The sequence below is a fragment of the Engraulis encrasicolus genome, chromosome 20 (assembly GCF_034702125.1).
Source record: "Engraulis encrasicolus isolate BLACKSEA-1 chromosome 20, IST_EnEncr_1.0, whole genome shotgun sequence".
Taxonomy (NCBI): domain Eukaryota; kingdom Metazoa; phylum Chordata; class Actinopteri; order Clupeiformes; family Engraulidae; genus Engraulis; species Engraulis encrasicolus.
The window spans coordinates 47,709,337-47,729,139 of NC_085876.1; the positions used below are offsets into that span (position 1 = coordinate 47,709,337).

The 19,803-nt window shown below is 46.1% G+C and overlaps 3 protein-coding genes across 6 annotated transcripts in view; 1 reads left to right on the forward strand and 2 right to left on the reverse strand.

Annotated features, from left to right (window-relative positions):
* Nucleotides 1–4,219: 4,219 nt before the first annotated feature.
* LOC134435947 (uncharacterized) lies at nucleotides 4,220–6,018 on the reverse strand. Its single transcript, XM_063184980.1, has 2 exons — nucleotides 5,899–6,018; nucleotides 4,220–5,441 (listed from the first exon to the last, which is right to left on the reverse strand). The coding sequence occupies exons 1-2, from the start codon at nucleotides 5,968–5,970 to the stop codon at nucleotides 4,980–4,982; spliced, it is 534 nt and encodes a 177-aa protein (XP_063041050.1). The 5' UTR covers nucleotides 5,971–6,018; the 3' UTR covers nucleotides 4,220–4,979.
* Nucleotides 6,019–9,487: 3,469 nt separating this feature from the next.
* The window catches only part of oxnad1 (oxidoreductase NAD-binding domain containing 1), a 21,302-nt gene continuing 10,986 nt past the window's right edge, over nucleotides 9,488–19,803 (forward strand). The window contains exons 1-2 of one of the 3 annotated variants that reach the window (XM_063186031.1): nucleotides 9,488–9,576; nucleotides 9,966–10,141. In XM_063186031.1, the coding sequence (XP_063042101.1) occupies nucleotides 10,041–10,141 (101 nt within the window). In that variant the 5' untranslated portion in view covers nucleotides 9,488–9,576; nucleotides 9,966–10,040. Of the gene's footprint in view, nucleotides 9,577–9,604; nucleotides 9,778–9,965; nucleotides 10,142–19,803 lie in introns of those variants that run through there. The other 2 variants (XM_063186032.1, XM_063186033.1) reach the window with 2 other exon arrangements.
* Nucleotides 16,536–19,803, reverse strand: part of LOC134436696 (paraneoplastic antigen Ma3 homolog) — a 4,952-nt gene continuing 1,684 nt past the window's right edge. For both annotated transcript variants that reach the window (XM_063186028.1, XM_063186027.1), the window contains one exon: nucleotides 16,536–19,740. In XM_063186028.1, coding sequence (XP_063042098.1) covers nucleotides 17,568–19,235 — 1,668 coding nt within the window. In that variant the 5' untranslated portion in view covers nucleotides 19,236–19,740 and the 3' untranslated portion in view covers nucleotides 16,536–17,567. The remainder of the gene's footprint in view (nucleotides 19,741–19,803) is intronic.

Consider the following 19,803-nt stretch of genomic DNA (forward strand, 5'->3'; position numbering starts at 1 on the left):
CTGGTGAAAAACATCTGCCTTTATGTAATGGGGCTGATGAGCTGTGTTGCCAGATTAGGCTGTTTCCCGCCCAATTGGGCTGTTTAGGATGGCCGTTTGCGGGTAAAAATGGCATTTATCAGAAAAACCCGGCCAATTTTTGCCATAGAAATCAATAGAATTGGGCGGGATTTTGTGCTTCTAGGCGGGTTTTGAGCATTTTTTGGGCTGGAAATCACCAGCCTCATCTGGCAACCCTGCTGATGAGGAGAGAGAGAGCTGGGCCGGGGGTGCTCTTACCATCCCATTCCGTTGCCATTCCGGAATGCTGTTGCCATCACCATTCCCATTCCCATTCCGGAATGCCGTTTAGCTCAAACACGGGGAGGATTGGTTGAGCAGGAGGCATCCAGCTGAATCCTGTGCTTCTGCTTGCGAGCGCGCGCACACGCACACACACACACACACACACACACACACACACAGCCTGTCTGGCCTTTGGCGCAAACACGCGCACTCACACACACACACACGCACACACACACACTCGCAGCCTGCCTGGCCTGGCCTCTCTCCCTCTGGCGTACACACGCGGCCTATCAACACAGACGAGGAGCCCAAATGTCGCCGCAGTTGTGCCGCTTGGGCGCGTTCCCTCCGACGCTCGTCTTGGATCATTTGGCTCTCGTCGCGGGCCTGATGAAGTGAGTGGCTTCACCGTGGCCAATCCTCACACACACACACACACACACACACACACACACACACACACACACACACACACACACACACACACACACACACACACACACACACACACACGTACATGCTGATGAAGTGAGGGCTCGTCGTGGCCAACGCACATGTGATGTCTCCGACACCACCCACCCTCACACACATGCACACACACACACACACACACACACACACACACATGCACACATGCACACACACACACACACACACACACACACACACACACACACACAGGCTGGAGCACAGACGCCACACACACGCGCACCACCTCCTAGCCTCCCTCCCCTCACCCCCTCACCCTCACCCCATCCCCAAACTTGTATGCACACAGGCTATACACTAGGCCATAAGGGCTGCATTTGACTGGGCTGCATGTTTATGCTTAGGGTCAGGGTTGGGGTATGTATATGCATATACAGTATATTAGACTGGACACGTTTCTGACATTTGAGAATGTTATAATTAGTGGTGTGTCGGTCGCGAACCGTTCCGTTCTAAGAGACGGCTCTTTGAAGTGAACGACAGGAACCGGCTCTGCAATGGGAGTCGTTTTGGGATTTTTTTTTGGGAGCCGTCTTTGTTTTTTTGTTTGTTTTGTCCTTCTCTCCCCCTCCCTCTCATTGTGTGTATCCTCTAAAAGTGCCAGTGGATAGAGCAGGTGTCACAGACACACTCACAGCGATCAGAAATGCATAGTATGTATTAATATATTTTTAATTTACTTTGTATTTGGGTATGTTGGGTCATTATTAGTGACTGATTATGATAAAAGTGTTGTTCTCGGCTCTCCATAGTAAGAAGAGGCAATAGAACCGCATCTCAAAGAAGAGCCGAAAATCCCATCACTAGTTAGAATGTATGATGCGAGGGACTGAACAAGGCCAGTCGGGGTGACAGACACACAAGGGCTACGTTTACATGAGACATTTATTTCAGAATGAACTCACTTTAATTCTGAACACATCTTAATTTGAAAACACCATGTAAACACTTCACAATTTGGAATTAAATGAAAGATCAAAGCAAACTCAACGGAACTATTGAATTCGGAATGGATGGAGACAGGATAAGGATAAGGAAGGTGGATAAGACTCGAGTGTGTGTGTGTGTGTGTGTGTGTGTGTGTGTGTGTGTGTGTGTGTGTGTGTGTGTGTGTGTGTGTGTGTGTGTGTGCGTGCGTGCGTGTGTGTGTGTGTGTGTGTGTGTAGACAGGTGGATGCCTCTGTGACACATGACGAAACCTGTGCTTGGCTTATACAATAACTGCATCAATTAAAACACATTAGGATTGGGTTACATAATATAATATAATAATATATATGTCTAGTAACAGAGTTGGCTGTGACTTTTGGCTGTGACACATGTCCCTGTATGCTGTGAGGATCAGAGACAGGCTGATGGAACATCATTTTAATGCTCTAGTTTTACTGATGAACAGCTGTACTGAGACATAACGGACTGATTCTCTAAATTGACGGTGTAATTAAGTACAGTTTGCTGTGCAAACTAAAGCCTATTGCAGAAGCTTGTAGGGCTTCTGTTAAAAGTAAAACCTTCCAAATTTAGTAACAAAAAAGACGTCATAACCAAAAAAGGGCAAGTATTATTTGCGATAAAACCCATATAGGAATGGGCCAATTGTCCTCACTGACAGTAACCATTCCCAAGTATGAATGTGTCATTCACAAGTCAGTGGACTTGTAGCCAAAAGGTTGTCGGTTCTCAGGTTGGTCAGGGGAGTAATTAACCAGTCCCCCATCCTTGAGGTACCCTGAGCATCATACCATCCAGTGCTCCCTTTTGGACGCCACAAGAGGCTGCCACATGCACGGACCCGTGAGGCATAAATGCAATTTTGTTGTGTGCAGTGTGCACTTGTGTGCTGTGAAGTGCTGTGTCACAATGAAAATGGGAGTTTGACTTTCCCAGTTGGGCTTTCACTTCCACATTTCTTTGGTCTTTGGTCAGCTCTTCCTCAGGTATTAAAAGAAAAATGAACTGATAAAGGTCTAAGACCAAAACGTCATGAATAAAGTTAAATGGTTAGTGTGCGGGAGTTTTATAGTTTTCTTTCCTGATACACATGTTAATCAAGCAGACAACTATGAAGTGCTGATACCCTTCTTCCCTCTTGCACCTGAAAGCGAAGGCTGCTTTTCAGAGCAAGCCGATGCTGCCACCCAGTGGTGAATTTGAAAACATCAAAAATAGGTGACTCAGCAATTATACACTATATTATATCTGTTTTAATTATCATAATTTCACTGCAATACCATGTATGTGACAAATAAAATTACTTGAACTTGAATTGTTTTATTTTTTATACTTTCATGAATTATATGAAATAGTTTAAGAGGATTGTGAGGTCCTTATTTCTTATTTATTCATGTGCTATATTAAGGGTCACTGTTTGTGAATGTATGTTTTGTACTGTCTTAACATGGTGTCAATATGGTGTTTCAATATGTTGTGTTGTGATGGTTGATTTTCGCCTTTACAGGAACACTGTTCTTCCTGTGATCAAACAAATCCATACATTCGTTTTTATTTATTTTTTTTACTTATTATCTCTTTTTACAAATCATACAACCACAACAGAAGACAAAAACACAAAGACATACACAAAACAAAACAAGACAAACATAAAAGAGAGAAACACATAAGAGTCTCTTATACTTTGGTCCAATTAATAGGTCTACTGCCTTTTACCACATATAGCATAAACAGAGGGTGAAAGAAAACTGTAGGAACATGGAGCAGCAGGAATAAGCTGGGGCCATTGGGCTGTGACGAATCGTCTCGCAATCAATAGGCACATAAATGATTCCCTGAAAGTTAAACTGAAATGTTGATTTCTTCTGGCCTACTGGTATACTCAGTTTTACATTACATTGAAGCAATTCATTATGTTTGGATTTGTTGGCAAAAGAAGTTCACTCTTCAATGAAATAAAAAATATTGTGATGTATTGATATGTTATACAATGATAATAACGGTTGTGTTAAAGATTGTGTTAAAGACCTCTGGATGTGGTGTTGAATCCCACTACTCTACAGTTATAGAACTGCCTGCAGGTACACAATGTTAATTAATATAGGCCCATCATTGATGTAATGAACCATTGTTTGTTAATATTACATTGGGTAATATACCCATTCACTTGATGATGAAAAATGATGATGATGTTAGTTCATTGATTTTAATTCACCAATATGCTGCTTGAGATGAATAATAATGTTCTAAGGGTTTTTACACTAATGGGTGTGTACCCAAATGCATCACAATTGAAGAAAACGAATCACAAGGTTGTGGGGATTATTTGGGGGTTTATTGGAGGGTAAAAACATGGGAAGGGCAGACACAATGGATAATGCAGGAGACAGACAGACACGTGGACACAGAGGAGACAGGGGACAGGTAAAAGACAAGACACATGATTGTGGACATGAATCCGGATGGGACAGGAAGACAATCACAGACACAGACAGACAGACAGACAGGGGAAACAACGAGTGTTGCACCGATACCGATACCCAGGGCCGCTGACAGCTTTTACCAGGCCCGGGACAAAGTCATTTGAAAGGGCCCCCAAATCAATACATACAATGTAATGTGGACTAAATTCTGGGCCTCCTCTTTCCCTGGGCCCGGGGCATCTGAGCCCTTTGTCCCCTACCAGTATCGGACAGGGCCTGGGTCCACACTAAATTGGTGGTATTGGTATCGGTATCGGCGAGTACCAGCAAATAGGGCACGATACCATTTACCGATGCTTGTATGAAACTTGAACGCAGCATTGAACTTAGTTATTTTATATCAGAGGCAGCCTATTTTTTTAAAATATAAAAAGTTCTACAGGATTTACTTTGTATTACTGTATTTTTTTTCCTGTTTCACAAAGGTAGGCAGCAGCCTGACAAATCCATGAAGGCAATGCTTTTACATCCAAGTAGTATGCAGCTCTTTATATATATTTCAAATAGAGTGGTATCGGTATGGTAACAGTATCGGCTGATGCTGCACAACCAGGTATCAGATATCAGTATCAGGGTATCAGTGCAACACTAGAAACAACAAGGCCAGAGAAAGACAAGAGGGAAAGAGAGGAGAACTGGGAGGATGGAGGAGGACAGAGGACTCGGGGGATAGAAGGAGAGAGGACAGAGGACCGGGAAGGAAGAGGGGAGGAGAGGGGACAGACAGGGAGGAGGGGAGGGCAGAGGACAGACAGGGAGAGGGAGAGTTTAGTCAGCTGTTGCCGACCTCCTCCTGAAGCATGATAGGAGGCCACAGCTGGAACTCTCTCCTCTCTCACTCCTCTCTCTCCTCCTCTGCCTCTCAGCCTCCCTCTTCTCCTCTTTGGCCCTCTGCCTGGCGGCCTTCTCCTCCTCTTTCCTCTCCTTCTCCTCTCTCTTCTTCTCCTCCTTGGCGGCTGCCCTCATCCTCTTCTCCTCCTCTTTTTTCTCCTTCTCCTCTCTCTTCTTCTGCTTCTTGGCGGCTGCCCTCGTCCTCTTCTCCGCCTCCTTCCTCAGCTGTCGTTCCAGTCTCTCCTTCTTCTCCTCTGCAGCAGCTCGCAGCTTCTCCTCTTTCTTGAGGTACTTCTCCTCCAGGCTGCGCCTCCTCTTCTCAAATTGAGCATCCAGCTCCCTCTCCTTCTCAACATGCTGCTTTAATTGCTGTTCAATGCGCTCTTTGTGCAGGAAAGCCTAAAATATTATAAATGAAAGCAAAAGAAGAGTCAGTAGTCTTTAGTAGATATACTCAAAACTACTAGTGGTAAAGTTGTACACGTAACAGTGGTAGAAGGTATTATTTGTGGGTTTTTGAACATTCTATAAAAAGAATGCGTTCTATAACAATGCAAGATTCTAAAAATTCCAAATTGTATTGAATGTTGACGGTACATTCTTAAATGTGGGATGTTAAATTGTAGGCTATATTATTATCAGCATATTATTATTTGTCCATTATTCATTTCTAAGTGTAGTGTTTTGCAATGTCAGCTGTGTGTGTGTGTGTGTGTGTGTGTGTGTGTGTGTGTGTGTGTGTGTGTGCATGTGCGTGTGTGTGTGTGTGAGTATGTGTGTGCGTGCATGCGTGGGTGCGTGCGTGCATGTGTGTGTGTGTGTGTGTGTGTGTGTGTGTGTGCAGCTAGTTCTGTACCTGCAGGTGGTCATTGAGGACGGGCCTGTTGGCCTGCACCTTCCTCCACTGCTCCCTGAGGCCCCACGTCATGAAGACCACAGGGGTGTTGCCATCTCCTGCTGGGGTGCTGCTATCCCCTGCTGCCACAGGAGCCTGAGGGGCACACAATCGATATATCATCTATCAATGTCAAATCAACGTGAAAATAAGCAAGGAAAAGGGTTAGGTTTAGGGTTAAGGTTAGGTTTAGGGTTTAGGTTAAGGTTAGGTTTACGGTTAAGATTAGGGACGATATGGACGGTTGTCATGGCGACAAATCAAACGTCGTCGGCAACAAGGATGTGCATCGCTATTGTGACGTAGGCACGTAATACCGCCTCCGGACGAAACAACCTAGAATTTCTTTGTCCCCCCACCTAATGCCACAGCTGTATTTCCTCACCTCCATCCACCTGACTGCCAACCTAATGCACTACTGTACTTCCTACAGGGGCTCCAACCTAATGCACTACTGTATTTCCTACAGGGGCTCCAACCTAATGCACTACTGTATTTCCTACAGGGGCTCCAACCTAATGCTACAGGGGCTCCAACCTAATGCACTACTGTGTCTCCTACAGGGGCTCCAACCTAATGCACTACTGTATTTCCTACAGGGGCTCCAACCTAATGCACTACTGTATTTCCTACAGGGGCTCCAACCTAATGCACTACTGTATTTCCTACAGGGGCTCCAACCTAATGCTACAGGGGCTCCAACCTAATGCACTACTGTGTCTCCTACAGGGGCTCCAACCTAATGCCCTACTGTATTACAGGGGCTCCAACCTAATGCCCTACTGTGTCTCCTCACCTCCATCCAAATGATTTCAAGGCCCACTTGGAATACCTTTAGGACCCACCAATGGGCCCCGGCCCATAGTTTGAGAATCACTGTGCTACTGTGTCTCCTCACCTCCATCCACTTGGCCGCCTGCTCCTTCAGCTCTGCCATGAGCTGCTGCTTGTGGGCGGTGCTGCTGGCGTCCACCACCAGGGGGCAGCTCCAGGCCCTGACTCTCTCCAGCACCAGCTGCTCCGCACGGGGGCCCATCATGGTGGGGCTTCTTCCCGAGTGCTCTGCCTGGGCTGAGGAGCTCTCTGGCTGGGTGCGGGCCATGCGAAGCAGGGTGGCCTGGTGGAGGACCTCCTGGGCCTGCTGCGCCATCTGGAGGAGGGAGACCTGGAGCCTCCGACGCTCCTCCTCCTGGGCGGCCTCCACAGCGGCCTGCAGCGAGGCCCTCTCCACCTGCCACCCTGCCTCGTCCGCCTCATTGGAGGCTGTCAGGGCACTGCGGTAGACACACACACATACACACTGTTATCTATACTGTACTCACACACATACACACTCTTATCTATACTGTACTCACACACATACACACTCTGATCTATACTGTACTCACACACACACACACTCTTATCTATACTGTACTCTCCACCTGCCACCCTGCCTCGTCCGCCTCATTAGAGGCTGTCAGGGCACTGCAACCGACACACACACATACACACTCTGATCTACTGTATACTACACTAGCCTATACCAGAGATTCTTTAAGTACGGTATATAGAGATATGCCAATGTAATAGGTTGCTATGGCCACCTAACATGACCAGGTTGGTAGAACAGTCCTTAGGTCTGCCTAAAGGGGGATTTAACCCCCCCCCTCCCCCTTGCAATAATAGAACCCGGAAACAATGGGCCAATGGAACCTCTCTCTTATCTACTCTCTGCCTATACTGTATATTAAACTCTATATTATACCTATTATGTACTATACAGGGAAGCCGGGGGGCAAAGGGGTCAGCTGTCCCGGGCCCAAGGACAGTGGGGCCCCAGAATTGAGTCTTCATTACATTGTATGTATTGATTGGGGGGCCCTTTCAGATTACTTTGTCCTGGGCCCAGCCAAAGCTGTCAGCGGCCCTGGTACTATACAGTATAGCCTGTAGTATATAGGGCCTAGTAGGCCAACAATACGTTATATTCAATTCAAATCTATTATTCGCTTATACACGCATGCAGAGGCACGCACCTGATCTCCCCGTTGAAAGTCTGCGCGGTGCGCTTCCAGGCCGCTTCCACCTCCAGGTCTTCCTCCTCCATCTCCGTAAAGACCCGCGGGAGTTGCTGCTGGACCACCGGGGCCAGGGAGCCCAGAAGGTCGGGGGGTATGCTGTCCATTACGGGACACTTTCACTATCTCACTCGGCAAATTATCTCTCGGTCAATATATCGCTCGGTCGTCGTGCTTCTCTGTAAATGATGCTGAAATGTTGACTGTCTGCCTTTTTGTACTCGTACCTAACAGAACGTGACGCCATAATAACGTATTTCTATTTTGAGGTAATATCAGAGACGTTCCATTATGAATCAAAATAATCCTTGATTAGCCAAGGCCCTGGCCTACTCATGTTAACCTGTGGCAAAGTGGCTCAAAGAGATAGCAAACTTCCCAATGTACAGAAAATACTAACGGATATGTAAAGTAGACCTACATCAAAAAACGCTACTTGAAAATGAATAAAACGTTCATTAAAGTTTCGAATAATAATAATACATTTAAAAAGAAAACGAATCAAATCTAAATAGGAAAAATATAGCCTCCTATGATTTAAGTAACTTAGCTTATTATTATTAGCCTACTACTGCCACAATTATAGGTTATGAATAAATTGCCAAACTGTGTGTGTGTGTGTGTGTGTGTGTGTGTGTGTGTGTGTGTGTGTGTGTGTGTGTGTGTGTGTGTGTGTGTGTGTGTGTGTGTGGGTGGGTGTGTGTGTGTGGAGTGACACAGGGGGTGACTTGTGTTTAACCCCCCATCTCTTTTTCTAAGGAATACAATGGACATTGTTCTAGGAAAGAGACTATGGACACTCCTGGACACTTTATGGCCACCTTGTCTTGGCTACTATGTGCCACTTAGCTAAGGCACATGTGAACACTGGACACTTTACACTTTATATTTTTGGTGTGTGTGTGTGTGTGTGTGTGTGTGTGTGTATGTGTGTGTGTGTGTGTGTGTGTGTGTGTGTGTGTGTGTGTGTGTGTGTGTGTGAGAGAGAGAGAGAGATGCCTTGGCAATAAGTATGCAACAGCGAGCTATATATGATTATTTTATTTTATGTGTAAATATGTGTGTTATGTCTTGTGGACAATGTCTTTATGTCTTTATTTATGTGTGTATGCTACTTGACACCTTAATTTCCCCCTGGGATCAATAAACGATACTCTACTCTACTCTACTCTACTCAAACTAAAACTAGGCCTATCATCTGTTTATTGGTAAAAGTAGCCTAGGCCTAGGGCTAGATAACGCCTAAATCTGGTTATCTTATTTGAGAATCGTTTATGTCGATGGATTTGAGAGAGAAAATGAAGAATTACAGACTACCTGCATCTTTTCTGGTTTCCATACAAAAAAAAACAGGCCTACATCCAAATATCGCAAAGTGTCGTCTGGATAAATAAAGCTGTAGTTGCAAACATCATCCTGCCCACAGGGTGGCGATACGACACTGGCTGGCCGGTGGCCAGTTCTGCCAGAGTCGAAAGCCACGATCACTTCCGTAGTCGAAGGTCATACACACTGGTTTATGTCACACATGACAGGAGTTATGAAACAAAATGATGTAAACGCAACCTGATATTTATCGGTGAGTGCTTTGATTACCTTGGGAAGAATATGTCTGACAAGTTTGCTGTTGGAGCAACGCATGTTAGCGACCACACAGGCCTACTGATTTCATATAACAGTTGCGAAAGAAGCGTCGTTAGCCTGTTGGCTAGTTGACAGCTCCACCGATGAATAGACATCTTGCGAGAAGAAACTGCCCCGATCTAGTTCAAAAAGTTGGGTAACTGTAGTTAAACATTAACGAGTAGACCCCTAGACACAGCTTTGTAAGGGCGATCACACTGTCATTTAAGTTACATGGGTTGACCAGCAGTTAACAGTCAAATGTAGCAGCGAGGCTTGTTGTCAACGTAAACAACAGTGGTCACTTTCGCTATTTGTCCTCTGATCATCTTTTTTCCCGCACAGGATGCCCTCACTGCACTTTACACCGGATTTACAGCCAAATTACAGAGCTAGGGGCAGATATCAGAAGGAGTCGAGATGACTCCTCCTTGCTTATTCACCTCGGCGGCCAGAAACATCTCTTCTGGAATAACGGGCTTTCTTCGACAAGGGACATTGTGTTCGTGTGCATTCACCCGGTGAGTGACTGAGTCTGGAATGTACCTTTTATCTGGTGCGTGTAAATTAGTAGTTGGTTGCCGTGTGCGATTGCAACAGGAGTTTCGGAATCAATCGTGCTTGGAAACCATTGTGTAAGTAAGCAATAACGTACAAAGTTGTGATTTCTGGATTTTTGTGATTGGTCGAAAGCTACTTTTCCCAAGCAACGCCTCTGCTATCAATGGATTCATTGGTTGAGCTGTTTGTTGTTATAAAACAATGCTATAATGTTCTTGATATGTGGTACCTGTGTTTGCTTGTGTAACCGGGCTTTCCTTTAAGAAAGTGAATTACAATTAAAATAAATAACAAAAACACTAGGACCTGGATCAGAAGATCTAAGTAAGAGAGAGGAGCGAGTGTTGTGCAACAATAAAGAGTCAGACAAGATAAATCCTTTTGAGTGAAAAAAGCTCGTATATTGTTTACAAAATGTTTGAAGTGTATAAAAACCCAAATAAAATAAAACAGTGTGCACACTTAAAATAAACAATGGTCCCGGGGCCTTAAACAAAATAGAAATGGTAAAAAGTGGAAAAAAGGGGGGGAAAGTTCCTTTGTAGGGTACTTAAGGGTATCCGTGGTCGCTCTGGGAAAGGCTCGCCATCAGTGTCCTTTGACCAGGTGAAGTCCTGGCCCAGTTGTCTTCTTTTCAATCCTATCCGTCCAAAAAACCTGACCTGATAGGTCACATTCATCCATACATACATTTCAATTAGTACAATGTACAATAAATCTAAGATGCATCATATTATCATTATCTAATAGTCATACTGGGATGACAATCACATATCTTCTTAAATCTTCTCTAATCATTAAATTCAAGTGCATGAAAACAAGTCGTTCATGTGTAACGCCTGTCTACCAAAACGCAGGTAGCAATGGGTCCAATAAAACTACATTCAAAATGTCTCAACAATAAATACATACAACATAAAACATAAAATACACATTAGAATCTAAAGCTTAGAAGGAATCACTATCAGAGACGTGCTTAATATCCTCTTACACTAATAGGCCTATTCATGTAAGAGAACTGCACTAAAAATTACCCTCTATTTACTTTAAATTAAATACTGTGAAAGGCTTCAATAAATTGCATAGTGCAATGAAATATTACATTCATAACAACAATGAAATTATCCTCTTATCTTAGTTAAATCACTATTAAAGAAATAGTAATAAACTTCTCTTTGTGTAGAACCCATCAGTAATAATAACTAGTGTGTGTAAATAATAGTAACTACTGTAAGGCTAGTGTAACTAGTGTAAGGCTACTGATGGTAATCAGCATCAGTATCAGTAATGGCTACTGATGGTTGTAAATATCAATAATTAGTAATGGCTACTAATGGTTATCAGTATCAGTAGTCAGTATCAGTAATATCAGTTATCAGTAATATCAGTTATCAGTATCTGTAACCAGTGTCTGTAAAGATCGTGAAGATCGTAAACATATTCTTTTTCACCAGTGACGCTTACAACGTTAGCCTGGTCAGTGCATTGGGAACGTTCGGAGACAACCGTTACTCTTGTCGGGCATTGCTAACATTTCTGTGGCTAACCATTGATATAGTGCAGGAGATGGGACAAGGGCACTAAACGGCTAAACAGATGTTATTCCTCACCGTTGCTCCTGATGATGTGCTCAAGGGGATGAATCCGGTGAGTACACTTAGACACAGCGGTGAATGGTGAATGGTGCCTGGCAGTTCTCGGGGGGTTTAGCCTGTTAGCAGAAATGAACGTTCGGGGCAACCGTTATTCTTGTTGGGCATTGGTGACATTTCTGTGGCTAATCCATTCACACAGTGCAGGAGATGAGAGGACAAGAGTTAAAGCACAGTTATTCCTCACCGTCGCTCCTGAAGATGGTGATGTGTGATGAATACGATGGTGACTATGATGATGGTGAAAAGTTGATGCCTCTGGTGGTTCTCGAGGGGTTAGCCTGTTAGCAGAATCAGTGCATCAGTGCCGGAGGTGGCGGTAAATATCAGTGTTTCGCTTGTCACATAAGAGAGTTGTCTTACCGACGTGGCTGTCATGTGGCTCTTGTTGATGTTCTGTCTGTTGTTGATGTACTGTCCGGTGATGCTCAAAGACGTTGATGTTGTTAACGGTTGATAACGATGATGGTACGGTTTCAACAGCAAGTGGCTGGCTCTGATGATGGTTGTCAAAGAGACTGAAACAATCCTTGCGCCTCGGTTTCATTCATCGGCTCGCGTTCTTAGGGCTCGCGTGACATCTGATTGGCTGTTGTAAATCTTGCGTGTATGTGTAGCTGTTGTCATTTCATGGGAAATACTGATAGAACAGGGGTCACTCTGTTTCGTGTATCTTGAATAGTATGTACTGGATGCGAGTGGATGGTGTGTAGGTCGTGAACTGCGTTGTTTACACTGTGTACGTGTGTGTGTGTGTGTGTGTGTGTGTGTGTGTGCGTGTGTGTTCATGTCTTTTGAACTCCGGGTTTCATCCTCCCCTCCTGAACCTTTGCACGTCCCTGTGCAAGGCGGACATCTACACAGCAATCACTGGGGATGGGGTAGTGGATTGTACAGGTACTTCATTGATCACTTCGGACCAAGCTATGGACAAGCCTTGAAAGAAGGATCTCATTGCCTTGGCCAAAGGATTTCCTAATTCTGCATAGTCAAGCCGTTGTGGGGGTTGACGATTGCGCTCAGATCTCCTGAGGGGTTCATCAGGGTTTGTGTTTTCGTGAATACTTGTGGTTTCAGTCGTTTCATCATGTTGTTCCTCAGGTTCCACTACTTGTAGACTTTCATTCTCCTCATGTTCTTGTTCTATTGGAATGTCTCTATCTGTGGGGTTGTCGTTATCGGTGGGTGTGTCTTTATCGGTGGGTGTGTCTTTATCGGTAGGTATGTCTTTATCGGTGGGTAGGTCTTTATCAGTGAGCATGTCTGTATCGGTACGTAAGTGTTCAGGATCACTCTGGTGAGAGGTAGACTCGATCATCAAAGGACTATCTGGAATACTTTCGGACATGTCAGGTAAGTTCAGATCAGATGACTTAGATTGGGTGTCAAGTTCAGGTAAGTTATGATTTACAGGACAAGGGTCTTGGGGCTCTTGGACATTGGCCATGGGAAGATCTGGGTGCACTGGACTCTCTGTGATCTCAGGGACAGGGGAACTCAACCAGACAGGGATGAGCGAGTAGTCGTCGTCATCCGAGGAGCTCTCTGCCTCTGCTACAGGGTTGGCACGTGTTCTTGGTCTGCGCGGCACCGACTTCTGCACAGGCTGAGTGTCCTCTTCGACAGGTAGGTATCCGCACGGAAGCAGCAAGTCTCTATGCAGTGTCCTCTGGGGACCATCTCCAGTTTCTGGTTTAATGGTGTATACTGGGAGAGTGCCTGCTCTTGTAACGACAACATGGACAGTGGATTCCCATTTGTCAGCAATCTTGTGCTTTCCTCGTATGCGGACGTTTCTGACCAGTACCCTATCTCCAGGCTCTAGATCTGAGGCGGTGACATGCCGGTCATATCTTGTCTTGTTCTTTAGTGCTATCTTTGCTGACTTTTCCTTTGCAACTTCATAGCTCTCTTTCAGACGGGACTTGAGGGTTTTGACATACTCTGAATGAGAGGAGTGTTGGCCCTCTGGCACTGGCAGCTTGAAAGCAAGGTCAACAGGTAAACGGGGTTGGCGCCCGAACATGAGCTCGTACGGGGTGAAACCTGTGACCTCGTTCCGGGTGCAGTTATAAGCATGGACCAAGGGTCTTACATGGTCGCTCCAACGGTACTTGTCTTTATCCTCTAGAGTCCCAAGCATGTCGAGCAGGGTGCGGTTGAACCGTTCTACTGGGTTACCTCTAGGGTGGTATGGAGTTGTTCTAGTTTTGCGGATACCGGCCACCCGACAAAGCTCTTTTATGGTGTTGGACTCAAAGTCGGGGCCTTGATCACTGTGCAACTTTTCGGGGAAGCCATAATGAATAATGAAATTCTCCCAGAGGCACTTGGCTACAGTCTTGGCTGTCTGGTTTCGTGTTGGGATGGCCACTGCATACTTGGTAAAGAAGTCGGTGATAACCAGCACGTCCTTGGTGTTACTCTGGTCCGGTTCGATGGAGAGGAAGTCCATGCAAACTAACTCCAGGGGTCTGGTGACTTGAATGTTCACTAATGGTGCAGCCTTTTCTGGTCGCGCCTTCCTCCTCACACACCTGCCACACTTCTTCACCTTCTCTTCCACATCTGATGCCATCTTCGGCCAGTAGAAGCGGGTCCTCACGAGGTCTAGGGTTCGGTCGACTCCCATGTGGCCCATGTCGTCGTGCAGACTGGTGAGCACTGGACTTCGGAACTCAGCTGGGAGGACAAGCTGGTACGCCCTCTGGGATCCCACTTGGCGGCGGCGGTACAGGATGTTGTTGTGGAACTCAAGACGATGGAGTTCACGGAGGTAGAGTGGAAGATCAGGGAGTTGGGTGCGCAGAGTGGGTGGTGGTGTTTCCCCATGTTCGATCTGGTGAATAACATGTTTTATGCACTGGTCAGCCCTTTGCTTTTCTGCTATCTGTGCTTCTGAAAGATGCGGGATGGCTGGGAGGCCTCCGAACTGTTCTTCTTGTTCATAGCACTCGGGAATAGCACAGAATGATGTAGCAAGGGTCTCCACTAAGGCAACATGGTCTCCTTCTCTCTCATCATCCGGGCTGGCACTGAAGGCAAGTTGTCGCTCACAGATGGCCTTCACGACTGAATGGTCCACCTCATCTGGGTTCTCTGGATCGGTAAGATGGTCTTGAGTGAACTGCTGGATGCGCTCCTTCTCTTTCTGTGACCTTGGATCGTCTGCTCGCTTCTCCTGTTCCCTGCGTGATAGTCCGTCTGCATCTCCGTTCAGTTTTCCCTGGGCGGTAGGAGAGCTTGAAGGAGAATGTAGACAGTGCAGCTAGCCACCTGTAGCTCGTCGCGTCGAGTTTGGCTGATGTGAGGATATAAGTCAGCGGATTGCTATCTGTCACCACGGTGAAGTTGTTACCATAGAGATAGTCGCTGAACTTCTCCGTCACCGACCACTTGAGTGCGAGGAACTCCAGTTTGTGCGCTGGGTAGCGACTCTCACTCTGTGATAGACCTCTACTCGCATACCCTATGACTCTGAGCTGGTTGTCTTGCTCTTGGTACAGTACAGCACCGAGCCCGGTGGTGCTGGCATCGGTGTGGAGTATGTAGGGTTTCTGGGGGTCGGCGAATGCCAGAACAGGGGCTGTAGTGAGGCTCTGGATGATGTGTTCAAAGGCTTTCTGGCAATCTGATGTCCAGCGGCTTCCAAAAGGCTCTTTGGGGTTGTGATACTGGACTGTCTTTGTTCTCGTGTCTGTCTGCTTCGCCTTCGACTTCTGGTGGTAAGGTGGGTAGCCGGAGGTCAAGTTGTGGAGAGGCTTCACAATGCCGGAGTAGTCCTTCACAAACCTCCGATAGTAACCAGAGAACCCGAGAAACGAACGGAGCTCCTTCAGAGTACGGGGTCTCGGCCAAGTCTTCAGTGCTTCGACCTTCTGGGGATCTGTTTCCACGCCCTTCTGCGAGACAATGTGCCCCAAGTAGCGAACAGATGTCTGAAAGAAGCGGCACTTCTCCGGGGATAACTTGAGACCGTTTTCCCTCAGGCGATCCAGGACTTTGGCCAGACGAGCTTCGTGTTCCTCCAGGGTTTGAGAGAAGACAATGATGTCGTCAAGGAATACCAGCACTTCACGCAGGTGGATGTCGCCCATGCACTTCTCCATTAAGCGCTGGAATGTGCTTGGAGCATTGGTGATTCCTTGTGGCATACGATTCCATTCCCAGAATCCGAGGGGACATGCAAAAGCTGTTTTTGGCTTGTCATCTTCATGCATCTCAATTTGGTAATATCCGGACTTCAGATCCATCACGGAGAACCACTGTGACCCACTTAAGGCAGAGAACGACTCTTCAAGGTTTGGTAGTGCATATGCGTCTTTGATGGTTTGCAGATTGAGTTTGCGGTAATCAACACATAGACGTACCTCGCCATTCTTCTTTCTCACAACGACGATAGGTGAAGCATATGGAGACTCAGACTCTCGGATGATTCCAGCTTCAAGGAGATCTTGAAGATGTCGTCTCACGGCATGATAGTCGTTGGGATGGATGGGCCGGGGTCGTTGCTTAAACGGTGTGTCATCCTTCAACTTGATTCGATGTTTGACCTTGGTTGCGTGGCCAAAATCAAGGTCATGTTGAGAAAAAACGTCTGAGTAAGTGTTGAGTGTCTTGGTGATTCGGTTTCTCCATTCTGCAGGGAGCGGGGAGTCTCCGAAGTCGAAGCTTAGGTTGTCACGTTGTTGTTCATCTCGAGGAGAGTGTTGCAGACTGGAACAGACAGTAGGTGATGACAGTTGACTGGGGCTACAGGTGTTGTGGGTCTGGCTGATCTCGTGAGGGATGGCAAGTTCGGCGATGACAGAGTTAGAGGGCAGGGTAATGTCATGGTTGGTTTCATTTCTGATGATTACAGGCACCTTGTACGGGAACCGTGCAGGGATGGAGATGATGCAGCTATCAACGAAGATCCCACCTGGCAAGGACGAAGTGGAGGGTTCTTCCACTACTGCCCATCTCTCGTTGTTAGCTTCATTTCCAGTGACGACGCCTTCCAAGACCACCTTCTGTCCAGCAGGGATGATGCTTGACTCGTGACGACCTAACTTCACAATGCCGACTTGACCTTCTGTGCTTTGGTGCCGTCTGAGCTGCAGTGTCCTCAAGACTTGTTGGTAGCCACAGTAGATGTTACTTATCATGGTGTTTCCATCACAGAATTGCTCGTAAAGAGGGTCTAATGTATTTGTGCCAATCAGTACAGGCATGCTGCTACTGGAGCGAGTATCTGGCACTATCAAGGCAAGAGTCTGTACTTCGGGTTGTGAAGCAATGAATTCTTCGGGAAACTTTATATGTAATTGAATGTAGCCCAGGTATGGGACTGCCTGACCGTTGGCGCCCTCAACTTCAAGCATGTCGCTAACTGGGTGTAGCTGACAATCGGAAAGGTGGGAGTCATAGAAGGACTGAGACACAGTTGTAACTTGCGATCCAGTATCCAGCAGTGCATTACATTGAATTCCATTGACGTTGACATTTGCTGTGCTTTTGCTTCCAATTAAGCCTCTAGGCAGTTTTCTGTTATTTACAGTTCTGTGTTCGTTAATTGTTACTCTTCTCTTGACATTTTGTGTAGTAGTGGAATGTGTTTGTGTAGTGGAAGTGTTTGCTCTAACTTTGTTTTTCTGGTCTTGTGTTCTGGTTCCATGGTCTGTTTGTGTGTTGCTTACGTCGGAGGGACGTGATTGACTCTCCTCAGCTCCTGTCTGTCCCACAACAGGAACTGTTAGTCGTTTAAAGCTACACTGGAACCATTTCGTGTTTCCCACTGCTGCTGTCTCGCGATCAATTGCCTTTTCTTTTCTGCTACAAGACGGGGGTTGGCAGGGTCAGTGCAGCAGGGAGCAATGTGTCCATCCTCACCACAGTTAAAGCAATACCAAGGCCGGGGCTTGGTTGTCTCTTTCGTTCTGGTCTGTCTGTCCATGTCTGTATCTGTGTTACCTGGCTTTGGTGGTCTGTTCTGAGGCTTTTCTGCAGATCCCTTGCGATTAGCTCCCTGTGTCTTTTTCTGTGACATGAATGTAGTGAGCTGGCTTTGCAAACTTGCTACTTGCTTTCGCAGATCCTCAATCACACTGATGGCACCGGCACTGCTCTCCTCTGGTTCACGAACATATGCATCATGGAAGTGGACCTGAGTTTTCTGCTTCGTGATGCCGATGTGTCTCTTCATGCGCGTTGACTTGGCTTCCAGTCTGTCTTCCTCAGAGCGGATCATCAGCAGGAGTTCAGAGAACTGGGGTGGTTTGCTCTTCTTTTGCTCAAGCTGCAAGGTGCTGATCAGACTGTTATCCCAACAACCTCGGCAGAACTGCTTCAGGAGATGCTTGTCACCTTCTTTGTGTGTAACTCCCCCTTGTTTTGTGGCTCGATTTAAGGCTAGCTGGAGTCGTTGCAGGTAAGAGGATGACTTCTCACCGGGGTCTTGTAGGGTGTTCAGGAACTGGGCGAACAGCTCTTCTCCATCTGCGACCGTGCCGTAGGCTGAGTCCAGCAGCTGTAGGTAGGCGGCAGGGAGTGAATCAGGCAGTAGACCTTTTACGACGTCAACAGCAGGTGGGAGTAAGTTCTCTAGAATCTTTCGTGATATTTGCAGTGGTGACATACTGGGATCATTCTGTAGCAGCTCAATGTGTGTGCGCCATGTGTCATAGTCAGTCTCATGGTTGGGTATGGGGATCTTGCCGGAGAAAGAGCGGAGTCTCACTTGGGACTGCATGTGAGGGAAAGGATCCTGCCTCCGAACAATGTGCTCGACCACAACCTTTTGGATGTCAGGGGGGTTCACGTCGCTTAGGGAAAGGGACGGTGTTCTCTTGGCATTGGCAAGGAGGACATGGTCAGCGTCTCCATGGCCGCTTGGTGCAACATGAGACAGTGAGGTGTGCTGTGGCTCTCTGTGAACAGGTGGGGATGACACGGTCGCCTCGACGTGTACAGAGGGGGAATCGTCAGCCGCGTGTTGCATGGCATCTATATCCATTCCAATCTGGGACATCATCTCTTTCAAAACTTCGCCATAATCCTTGCCACTCTCCTTGGCTAATTGCTTGAGCTCCGTTAAGTACGTCTTTGTTGCATTTGAGCCAACTTTGGTGGTGTACGCACTACTGAGTGTTTTTACTACATAGGTAGCGGGGGACTCACCTTGTGTAGTGTAACTGTAGGGTAAGTGGGGATCTAAAGTTTCAATAGCTGAACTGCTAGAATACTCAACGATCAGGTTTTGGAAGAATTCTGAGTGTGGGTCTTCAACTAAAAGGACTCTATCAATTTTACCATACTGTTTAAGATAATCAAGGACTTGTTCATCTTGATCGGGTACCTGAGTTATGCCACTGACTAATACTGCATTTGGAATATTAACACTAAACTTTCGCATAAAATCCATACTGGTGATAAGTAATTACTTAGTAATGTCTGCTCAATATTGTTACTCAACAACTAGCTCCTCCTGGCAGCAGGCTCGCCACTTTTGTAACCGGGCTTTCCTTTAAGAAAGTGAATTACAATTAAAATAAATAACAAAAACACTAGGACCTGGATCAGAAGATCTAAGTAAGAGAGAGGAGCGAGTGTTGTGCAACAATAAAGAGTCAGACAAGATAAATCCTTTTGAGTGAAAAAAGCTCGTATATTGTTTACAAAATGTTTGAAGTGTATAAAAACCCAAATAAAATAAAACAGTGTGCACACTTAAAATAAACAATGGTCCCGGGGCCTTAAACAAAATAGAAATGGTAAAAAGTGGAAAAAAGGGGGGGAAAGTTCCTTTGTAGGGTACTTAAGGGTATCCGTGGTCGCTCTGGGAAAGGCTCGCCATCAGTGTCCTTTGACCAGGTGAAGTCCTGGCCCAGTTGTCTTCTTTTCAATCCTATCCGTCCAAAAAACCTGACCTGATAGGTCACATTCATCCATACATACATTTCAATTAGTACAATGTACAATAAATCTAAGAT

Bases quoted from the DNA above. Each gene is read 5' to 3' on its own strand.
- LOC134435947 (XM_063184980.1), bottom strand. From the start codon at position 5,970: ATGACGTGGGGCCTCAGGGAGCAGTGGAGGAAGGTGCAGGCCAACAGG. The intron at 5,442-5,898 runs GTACAGAACTAG...ATAATATTTTAG, and splicing joins TCCTCAATGACCACCTGCAG to GCTTTCCTGCACAAAGAGCG.